This window comes from Rhinolophus sinicus, linkage group LG04 (genome assembly GCF_036562045.2).
Source record: "Rhinolophus sinicus isolate RSC01 linkage group LG04, ASM3656204v1, whole genome shotgun sequence".
NCBI classification, from domain to species: domain Eukaryota; kingdom Metazoa; phylum Chordata; class Mammalia; order Chiroptera; family Rhinolophidae; genus Rhinolophus; species Rhinolophus sinicus.
Genome location: NC_133754.1, coordinates 182,923,733 through 182,935,197, shown reverse-complemented (window position 1 = coordinate 182,935,197; position 11,465 = coordinate 182,923,733). Strand labels below are relative to the sequence as shown.

The 11,465-nt window shown below is 44.3% G+C and overlaps 1 protein-coding gene across 1 annotated transcript; it reads right to left on the bottom strand.

Moving 5' to 3' along the window:
- Positions 1-2,141: 2,141 nt before the first annotated feature.
- On the bottom strand, positions 2,142-8,955 carry SET (SET nuclear proto-oncogene). The gene is made up of 8 exons (XM_074331132.1): positions 8,535-8,955; positions 7,005-7,062; positions 6,209-6,351; positions 5,749-5,852; positions 5,533-5,646; positions 4,741-4,911; positions 4,504-4,650; positions 2,142-3,918 (listed from the first exon to the last, which is right to left on the bottom strand). The coding sequence occupies exons 1-8, from the start codon at positions 8,605-8,607 to the stop codon at positions 3,895-3,897; spliced, it is 834 nt and encodes a 277-aa protein (XP_074187233.1). The 5' UTR covers positions 8,608-8,955; the 3' UTR covers positions 2,142-3,894.
- Positions 8,956-11,465: the final 2,510 nt, after the last annotated feature.

The window sequence follows — 11,465 nt, the reverse complement described above, 5'->3', positions numbered from 1 at the left end:
TATCAAGCTGTCCTGAGCTGTTAATTAACCATAATTTCGAAAGACGATCAACTTCTGACCGCAGGTCATAGGCTTGAGAAAAAAACACACACCATGAATTGAACTAGCATTGCTCCGGATTTCAGGAGGATGTCTACTGGATCATTTATCCCCTCCTACAGCCAGAAAGCTGAACTATGTCGAAGAACTCAAAAGTATTTTCCAAGTTTGCTGAGAAGTGTTTCATTGCCTCACTAAGGGAAAGTTCAGTAGCAGAATCCACCCATCCACTCATGAACCCCAGGCTGGGCAAACCTACAGGGAAACCAAGTTCTAGGCTGATGGGTGAGTCTGACCAGATAGCCATACCTTACGTCATGATGATGGTACTTCATGAATTATAATTCTTAGAAAATTTGAAGTTTACGTTCAACATCCAGTGGATAGTGAACAGAGCAAACCAACTCTCCAGCTAATTGGCTGTTTAACTGTATAAACTGAAAGGAACCTAAATTCCTAGCAAGGAAACATTTTTTCCCTTCCTATACATTTTCTTCTCAATATTGCAAATATCACTCTACACTTAGATTTGCATCCCTTGGGGAGTATCTTCGTACAGTGTCACCAACTAATTAAGTTGGCACATACCCTCCACTTTTTACAAAGTCCTCTCGTTCTAATCGCAAAACTGCAGCCCTTTCCTTCAGAATTTGTAAGTCTTCAATAAACACAGCCATATATTCAAAAGGGAATGGTCACTGGTAGGGTGTGGGGTACTTTTCAAAATAAGATGTTGCCCTCTAAACAACTGGAAAGGCTAATCATTCATTTCCTAAAGAACTTGTCTCAGTCTTCAGGAAATCCTGAACGTCTTCATCTTTTGCAACAGAATTCCATTCTTGCGATAGCCAGAAAGGGTTCATAGCAAAATCTGAAAATGCAGAAAAACCCAAACTGTGTTTCTGGGACCAAGTGAAACCATGAAACGAGTTGTTATAAAGCAGTAATAATGAAGATTACCACATCAATTAAACACTATTGTCCAGAGTGAAGCCCTGAAGGCCCCCAACATCCCTCAAGTCAAAAACTCGTACCTTTTACAGCCTAACAGCTAGCAGGCCAGATGTAAAGCAAATTGGTCAGCCCAGGGCATCCAGGTACTCCATGGATGGTTTAAACACTACATTTTAGAGGCTGACTTGGGTGAAATAGTAAGGGCCTGTCACGGAGGGAATACAGTTAAGTCTTTTACAAACCAGGACATCATTTGAGAAACCAACATTAACCTCAACTGCCGGGATGGTCTAAAATAGAATATTTGTTAAGGTTTTGAAATATGTAGACACATTACAGGATACTGTCCTCTACACCCCAATTCATATAGTTAAATCCCCTTCATAAGCTGAGCCTAACAGCACAGCACAGCTTGGGATGAGGATGTCCTCTTCCCATAGCAATGACCTAAACAGTCACCTTTTGCTCTTTTCTATTTTAAACGTCCTACATCAAAGGAGCTTTGAGCTGTTCATCTAACCCTTTCCAATATATACTTGCCTAAGGGCCAGCCCAACTCCCCTTGCAATTGGACCCAAAGCACACTAGCTACTCTGTACGTGAAGGTCATCACTTTGTTTTCCCACGGCTGAGCTCTCCATAAGATTTGCAGGCACAAGGAAACTAAAGGGTGATCTCAAGAATTAGTAGTCTTTGGGGATCCCTAGTTTTTGACCACATTCCCAAAATAAGACATTATGAAAATTCTACTTAATGAGATCTATAACCAAACACTGCCACAATCTCACCGGCACATAAAAGTTTTGGTAAGCTGTAACTTGTGAAACAAAAATGACTGACTTCCATGTGTATTAATTCAAATTGCTTTTTGTTCATTAGTGAAAAGGTCTTTAAATGCTGAAACTTCAAAATCAATTACCCAATCTCTTCAGGAACTTTCTACAAAGTAATAGTAGTATCTTCAGGTGTTTTATACATTTCATGTAGATGCCATCTATACTATACTTACTGCTTAACTATTGTGGATTTTCCCCCCTTCCCCAGTCACTATGAACGCCAAGTAACAGGACAAAAAACTAGCTTATCATCTAAATCCAAAATCAAGAAACGTTTCTCTACAAAACAAGGAGAATGACCCCAGTCAAAAAAAATCTTTACGTTCCTTTATTGGAGCAAGATTCCTGACCAGTATACAGTGATGTATTTACTAAACAGAGACCTGTGCAGAAATTACATACTATCCATCTAGATAGGTTTTCATTACACTTTGCCTATTGATGGAATAGTTCCATTTATAAAGTTTTATACATCAAACAGCTTTGAATTTGACCAGGCTGTCCATTAATTCAACTCTGAAAGAGTTAAGTGGCATTTAATTTTAGCTACTATATTTTACAGCATTAAAAAGCTTAGGCATTAGGTAGCTTCTCAAAATGTTCTTCTATGCATGATGGCATTTAGCAGAGCAGAGTCCATCATCTCACCCAGATTCACACAGACGGGTCTCATTTGAGAACTATATGCTAAATAGCTGGTACTTAAGAGACAGAAGTACTCCTCACCTGAGTTTCTTACCACCAATGCGGACTTCTTACTCTGAGAGCCTGTCTTCTTGGCAGCATTTTATAGTGCCAACGAAGACATGCCAGCAATTGCCCCGTGTAACTTGGCATTAGAGCACCAGGTCTCTCTGATGGTGGTGGCAGGCACTATTATTATATCCAAGTAAATAAAGGCCCATTTTTTTAAAAAAATGCCAATTTGAAATACAAATTAAGGGTACAATATACTCAGAACTGAGTTTTGAGCAATCTGGTATCGGGAATGATTTGAAACTTTCAGAAATTGATGGCAAATTGTACCCATGATGTTTCCTAGCTATGGAGACATTAATACATTGATTCAAATCCCTTTACTCAATCCACATAGCCCTGAGGTCATCCTGCAAAGTGCGTATCAAAAAATAGGGAGTTAGCCTGACAAAGTTTGACAATATGTTATACAAGTCAAACCTGTTCTGAGAGAAAAGCATCAAATCCTTTGTGTACACATTTAGTTTTATTGTAACAAAGCAACTTGTACACTTTTAACGTTTAAAACTGAGCATCATCTTTCCTTTCCAGTGAAACAAAAAGAAAATTTAAAAATAAAGAGGAACAAAATTACAATAGAGGATGTCAATTCCGAATAAGATCCTACAGCTTCTGCTGATTCTCCCATCGAGTGGCAGGGCTCAAGTCATCATTAGGAGAAATTTTTATTTTAAAAGTGTCATCTTAAACTGCAAGGATGTCCGTTAAACATCACAATTAAACATGCCAAAGGAGAAGCCATGTTGTCAAAATGCCCACTTAACCCACCCAAACATCTCAAACCCACCCTTTGCTGACCTTCTATAACCCCATTTTTTTTGTGTTTTTTTTTTTCTTTTTTTAAACAAGAGAAAGTAGACAGGTACATGTTGGTAAATGCTAACTGTCCATATTCACATAGAGACACAGTGTAATCTCTGAGCCCAATATACAGAGAAAGGAGGAAAAAAGCTAGAATTCTATGCACTACTACACAGGGGCCTAGCACCCTCCAGCTTCCAGCAGAGCTAAGGGAGCAGAAGGTTTTTCTTTTTTCCCACAGAGCACGGTGGTGTTGATTCCATAAAGTTTTTGTTGCGACAGGAAGGGATAAAAATGAATTTGGAACAGAAAGGGGCAGAGATTCTTTTCCCAATGTATTCTGCTGAAATTATTTCCCCCCAAATAAGGTGAGAACCATGGTGTAAAGGAGAGAAAAGAGACCTCAAAAACAGGGCGACTGAGCACAAGAGGAAAAAAAAAAAAAGACTGCAACTTGCTCCCAGGGACTGGAGAAAATTAAAAAAGGTTGGAATCCATCAATGTTCCATTAGTCATCTTCTCCTTCATCTTCCTGTAAGAAAAAAAGTGGACAGTTCATCTTTAGGGTCATTCTGAAGTCATTCCCCAGCATTCATAGGAACCATGATGGCCTCCACAAACATAACATACTACAGGGACATCTAATTTTATGAACCTATACATCACTGCATCAAACCTTGACTAAAAGACCCAGTGACACTGTTTCAGATAAATTAACTTTTCAGCACTAACCAAATCATTGGCCATCTTTCAGACCTAATCATCCAAACCCAAAACCAATCTACAATAACTATTTTTCTCCTAAACATGCAAATGTTTGTTCTTTGGGAAGATTTCTCAGAATTTGACCAGCTGCACTGTCCGTACTACTTTCGCTAAGAACTGGGTAGGAAAAGAGAATGGAGTAGTCATAGAAACTAATCACAAAAACAGAACTCGTTAAATTAGTGATAAAACAGGCTTATCAACGTTTCTTTCACTCCTGGACAATAAAATAGCTTCCTCTTTTCTGCAAATCTTCCCATCACCAGTGGAGTCAGTTCCATTATACTATACACCTCAAGTAACCTGGTGAAGTCCTTCAAGACTATTTTTACTCAACCAAATTTTCTTTTACCTCTCCTTCCTCCCCCTCATCATCATCTTCATCTTCTTCACCTTCATCCTCATCCCCTTCTTCATCAATATCTTCCAACCCTTCTTCTTCTTCATCATCATCATCATCTTCTTCTCCTTCCCCTTCTTCATCATCCATGTCAGGAACCTTTAAAAACCAAGAGTTAAGATCTTAAGAACTCATTTTCAAATAAATGAGACAAGTACAACCTTGACTAAAATAGTATTTTCAACTCACCAAGTAGTACTGTAGCGGATTTGGCCAAATATCATCTTTGATGACTTCTCCTAACTCATCTGCACCTGCATCAGAATGGTCAGTAAACCAGGTAAAGAAGCTCTCTGGTTCCTCATGCTGTCTCTTCCTGCTGGCTTTATTCTGTGTTTGACTTGAACGTTTCGTCAAATCCTAAAGGAAAATGGGAGAACTTTTGATACAGGCTCTCTACCACACCTATATTCCCTACAATTTAAACAATGAGTTTTTTAACCCAAAAGCAGAACAAAACAAAAAAAAGGACATCTGTATATTATCTACGCTATTATTCTCATCTAAAAGAAATTACAAACGTAAAGAGGAAAGAGTCCTAGCAAAGAGTCCTTTGCATTGTAGGTGTGCAAAGACTTACAATTTTATGACAAGCTTTTCCCCAAAAAGGTACCATTTAAAGTTGCCTTTTCCATAAATTAGTTCCACTTTAACAGCCAGTATCATAACACAGTATGATAAAGTATATTTACTAATTAAATGCAGACATAAATGGACTTTGGGAAGTGGTAAGCCATTTGAAGAGCTCAGTCACCAAAATAGAAACCAAAAAAAATTTAGTCCATCTCTTTAAAAAGTTGCGATTGTAATTTGTAACAGGAGCTCCAAGCTATTATATTTGAGTTTAACACACTGGAGTCTTTTTTCATATTTTAAGGATTCGCATTTAACACATTACCAAAGCACCAAATATTGGTAAATGACTCAACTAAAATCAAAATATACAAAAGGATACTTTTCCCCCAACAATTCCTCAAATACCTTTCCAGATTTCCATTTGATTTCGGTGGACTTTGAAGATGGATCACCACTCTCATTCAGATGAAATTCTTTGGAGAGAACTTTATTTTCGAAGTAAGGATTTTCATCAAAATACTATAATAAAGAATTAGAGGATTAGAAAACAATACAAACAGTTCTTCTAATCGAAGCTCCAATTAATTTCCACAGTGGCAAACAAGAGTTACTGTTACTTACAAAATCTATTCTGTAACCTGATTTTATATCTTCAAATTCTGTCACTTCAACTCTTGTCAAATAATGCAGCGCTTCTTCATCTTCTTCCCCAAGCAGTGCAGACACTAGACCAGCAAATTATAGGTCAAATGAATATTAAACAGACCAGCAGTAACAAACAACTCAAGAGCTTGTTAAAGCACTTTTAAAATTTTCCAAATGTTTGGGTTCATAAATTCATTATCTGAAAACCAAATGGTACAGTATCAAAGCTGTCAAGCTGTCACTATCTTTTATCAAGTAACTAAACAGGAATCCTCACAATAGTCTCTTCTAAATAGAAGGCATTAATTCAAGCCTCCCCTCTGAGTGTTTCAACCTCTGCACATAACCAATCCGTTGGACCGAGTCCTCACCCAAGGTCCCCCCCACTCGTGAACTAGTGGACATCCCATTCTTTAATAAAGCCGCCACAACATACCTTGTGGATGGTTGACAAATGTTGTTACCCAAAAATTTGGGATTTTGGCGATCAATTCGGACCTCTTCTGAAAAAATGGTTGGCGGAGTTTGTTATATTTCTGTTCTACTTTCAAAATCTCCTCACTGGCTTGTTCATTAAGTCTGAAGCAAGTGAAAAGACACATTGATAATGATGGTATTGGACAAATACAAAAATTGCTGAGACTACAGTTATTTACTCGTTAAATTTAGAATAGTGCTAAGTACCTATTTATATAATAACCAAATCACCTAGATTGTAGGTATAAACTCAAGTCAAAACTAAGATGGCAATTTGATCTGCATTACCAATAGGCACTCAATAAATGAGTTCTCAAAATGCTCAGAGAATTTTGGTAAGGTTGTGTATTTAACTCATCTACTGTTACCAGGCTAACTTCAAATGTTCCCCTCAGGCAGAGCAAGGTGGGGGAAGGCTGCTAATCAAGTAACAAAGTTATTAAGGCAAACCAGAGCAATACTGATGCCATAATGCTAAACTTTCAGAAGTCCATGCACTGCAATTCAGACAATTTGTAGCCTTTGAAAGCAAACCCTGTCTTTACAAGGTCAGTATACTCATCAAGAGCTTTCTGGTGACTACAAACATTCCACAAAAAATAACAATGACTCTTCATAGCCCCAACTAAGTTACAATCATCTCTAATCATCTCCACTTAGCCAGTGGATACAGATCTGACCATAGTTTCAATGACCACCAGACCATAAGGTGCATTTCAGAAAAGTTCTCCAAAGTAAATTAAGAAAAACTTTACCTGTCTATTTCATTTTGTACTTCATCAATATGTTCAATTGCTTCTTGCTGTTCTTTTTCTGCAAGAAAAAGATGCGTAAGTCTCAATACTAATTAGAGAATAAACTTAACTGTCTTTGATGTGTTATATCAATAAAGCTGTTTATAAAAAAGAAACTGCCTACAACTACAAGTCATGCCCTCCACGTGTTCCTGCACTTAGCTGACTATTTTTTAATTGAAAGACTATTCACAGATCATGCTACCTGCTAGACTAGAAAAGCACTTCTTAATAGTTACAAGAAAAAGACCAATTGTCATTTATTATTTATCACATTACGTACCTGCAATACACTAGGACCAGCTGTTAACTAGAATACGGAAAGTAACCCATGCCAGTAACAAAAATCAAGACACTACCCATGTATCTCAATGGTAGAATCACTTTTAACAGAAAGCTGAAAATATCCCTCAATGTCTATTTACAAGACACCAGACACGCCTACAAAGACAGGAAAGAGGGAAGGGTCGCAGAACTACCCCACCATCGTGAACACTCGACTTTACCTTCTTAGAATAGAACCCCAAGATTCGTATCTGACCTTTCTCACCCCTCCAACCCAATTTCAGGCGAGCTGATCACAGGTGCGGCCCCACATGATTTTGGAGCACACTTACAGGGAACAAGCATGAAGTCACAAAACTACGAGCCACAGAAAGGTGGAAAAGGGAGTGAGCTTTGGAAAAGAAAAGGTGCCCTTTTGTCCGGTAAAGACTGCAAAACCTACGGAGCTAAGTGGGCGTGAAGGGGCCTGATCGCGCGGTTCATTTCCGGTAACCATCCCGGGTTTTGCAGCCCCCTGCCGAGAAAGCCTTTACAGAAAAGGCTAGGAGGTTTTCTAAGGGCCATTGTAAAGACCCTCCGACACCCTGGTCGCCGCGCCAGCTTTCTCAGCGCGCTGCCGCGACGAGGTGGCCGCCCCACGTGGGGAGTAACCGGGGCCGGCCGGAGCATCCTCCCAAGCAGCCCGGGCCCAGTGCGCGGCCGGCCGCGTGCTTCCCCGAGCCCCCACCCCGCCCCATCTCCAGGCAGAGGGCCGCGTCGGGGCCGGCCTTCGGGTGGGGATACGGGGGCGCCGCCCGCGGGCCGGGCACGAAGGGGGAGCCGCGCGGAGGCCCGAGCGCGGGGCCGCGTCCGGCCGCACCATGTGGCGGCGGCGGCGGCTGATGGGAGCGAGGCATCATGGCGGAGCACAATAAAGAGAGGCTTCTCGGGAGGGAGGGAGGGGGAGGAGAGCGAGGGAGGGGGGAGAGGAAGGGGGGGTCTCCTCCGCCCGCGCCGAACAGGCCGCAGCGCCCCCGCCTCGCAGCGCCGTCCGCCGCCGCGGCGCCACCCCGGCCCCGGCCCCGCGCGCACAAAAAGGGCGCCGAGGCGCGCGCCGGCCCGTCCGCCCAGCGCCCCCCGCGCTCCCGCGCCCCGCCGGCGGCCTGTGGGCCAGGCGGGCGGCGAAGATGGCGGCGCGGGCCGGCCCCCGCCTCGCCTGCTCCTCACCTGAGGTCTCGTCGGCCCCGTCGTGGTTGGAGTTGAGCTCCTTTTTACTGACTTTGGCCGCCGGCGCCGACATGGTGCTGCTCCGCGGTTGGGGGGGGAGCGGGGAGGGGGAGAGAAGGGAAGGCGAAGGGGGCGGGCAGCGGCTTCCCCTCACGCCACACGCGCGGGCGCTCGCTCGGTCCGGCCGCCTCCTCCCGGCGCCCGCTCGCTCTCCCTCCCCCTAGCTCGCGCGCGCTGCCCTCGCGGCCTGACGACGAGGGAGGGGCTGGGGCAGCGTGCCGGGCCCCGGCCCGGGCTCCTGCTTGCGGAGGGGAGGCGGCGGCGGGCGGGCAGGCGGCTGGGCTCCCTCACTCACGCTCCGCGCTCCAGCTTGCTGCTCGATCTCCCCGAGCCGCCTCCTCCTCCACCTCCTCCTCTCGGCGAGGGGCGGGCGGCAGGGCGCAGGCGCGCCAGGCCCCGCGCGCACGCCCCGCCTTCGGCCGGAGAGGCTCGCGCCGCCTAGCCATTGGTTGGGGCTCCGGGACGAGGGGGCGGAACCGCGGCGAGGAGACACAGGGCCTGGCGAAGAGGCGGGAGGAAGGAACGCGGCGACGTACGGGGCCGGCCCCCCGCGCTGCGCTCCCCTCCCCCGCTTTCCCCTTCTGCAGCCCGACCCGGGACATTTGCGCGCTACGGGCGCGCAGCGGCCCAAGTGGCAGGGCCTCGCCGGCCAGCACGCAGGCCCCTCGGCAGGCGCGTCACGTGGTGGCGCAACGGCTTCCCTTCTCCGCGGGTGGCGCGGGAGAAGGGTGTTCGCAGCCCCCCAAAACTGGAGGCCTAGTAGTAGCCTGGCTTCACATCGAGACTCAGAAATACATTCACCCCGGGTTCTGCGCCCTGGGACACTACTGGGGAGGATGGAAGGCGGCACCTCCATCCTATTTTCTAGATGGGGAAGCTACTATTCCGACCACTCAGGCTTGTTTGCAAATACCAAAGCTGTCCAGTCCACTCACATGGCTTTTTCCTGGCTTTCAGTCCACGCGAGCTGTGTGCTCTTGAGCAAGTCACTTTTCCCCTCAGTACTATGTGTTATAAAATTATAAAATGAAAAAAAAAAAAAAGGCTCACAAATGAGAACGTTGTGTCAGTGGTGACATTTAAGCAGGGCGGCACTGAAGTGGAAGTCCTCTGAAGGCAAGGAGGTGCCACATTAATCTTCGGCTCTTTCCGGCCCAACTCAGTGCCTTATGCTCACAAAAAACCCTACTCACTGATAAGCGCCAGTCCAAGCAACGTGCAGCAACGTGCAGCAACGTGCAGCAACGTGCAGCAACGTGCAGCAACGTGCAGCAACGTGCAGCAACGTGCAGCAACGTGCAGCAACGTGCAGCAACGTGCAGCATGTGTCTCATTAGGGCCTCATGAGTGACCTATGGGTAGTTGTGTTAAGTTCATTTTGCCCAGTCAGAGATGATGGGACCACCAAAGCCTGCATTAGATGCCAAGTTTTGAACCATTAAGGCCAAGGCATTTCTGTTTAATGCTTTCCAGATAACGCCAACTCGCTCTACTCCCTCCTGCAGGGCCCCAAGACATGGACCACAAAAAGCCTGAAAATCTCTCCCTGGGCGTTTGTAACCCGAATTTGGGGTTGGATTATTTGCCTTCCAGCATGCACATCTTACTACCAACCCTTAAAGCTCAAGCAGTGTCTTTAATGTTCAAGACAGTCCATGGTGAATGATCGATAAATATTAAATAATTGCCATGTAGTTGATGGATACAGAATACAAAAACCTTGGGACTTTCCCAAAAACCCAGAAATTTATCTAATGCTTCCCCTCCAAACCTGATTCTCATCGAGTCCAGGTCAATTCATACCTATCCCAATTGAACAGGCTTAGAGGAAGATTAGTAAATGACAACCAGCTCCCAGAAGAGAACAACAACAATAAACCCATAAACCCAACAATAAACAATAAACCCTGATTTGTAGCATTTGCTGATTTTAGTGGTGTATAAATACTCTCTCCATGCACAATTTCCTCCTACCACTGTGATGTCAGTGAACAGAGTTGGAAAGAAATACCAGGGTCTAAGTGCACTGCTGAAGCATGTACCATGGGCCACAGGCTGTGATAAGCACATGCATTTTCTCATTTAATCTTCATGAAACACAAGGTAGTTATTAATATCCTCATTTCACAGATAAATTCAGTTTTTTTAGTATATGTGCTGCTGAAGTGAGAACATAAATTCAGTTTTTTTTGTTGTTTTTTTAATGCAAGTGGCAGAGACAAGATTCTAAACCAGGCTAGTGGATAGCAAAGCCCCTGCCCTAAGACAGAGTTTTCCCATTTTTTGACATGACCTACAGTAAGATGTACATTTGATTGACATCAGGACCTGGGACATATCTACACAAAAAACAATGCTTACTCTTACTACGTGTGACATAATCCTTAATCTTCTATTTTCTTTAAATGCAGGGAGCACTCCACAAAATGATTTCGTGACCCACAAATAGGATGAAACAGTCTGAAAAACACTGCTGAGGGTTGCTGCTACACAAAACCTGCTCACAGGTGTAGGTACCAGTGACCCACAGCATCTCCTAAGTGCCTGATCTGCCCACTTTCTGCAGAGGCTCCAAGGAGCACTTCGGACCATCCTGCCCCTCCTCCTGACCTTTCCCACAGCACCTCAAGATGAACGCAAGGACTCTGCCATAAACAAGAATGAAATCTTACCATTTGAACAACATGGATGGACCTAGAGGATATTCTGCTAAGTGCAATAAGTCAGACTGAGAAAGACGAGTACCACATGATCTCACTTATATGTGGAATCTAAAGAACAGAATAAATGAACAAACAAAACAAAAGTACTATAGATACAAAGAACAAACTGATGGTTGCCAGATGGAAGGGGGTTTGGGGAATGGGTGAA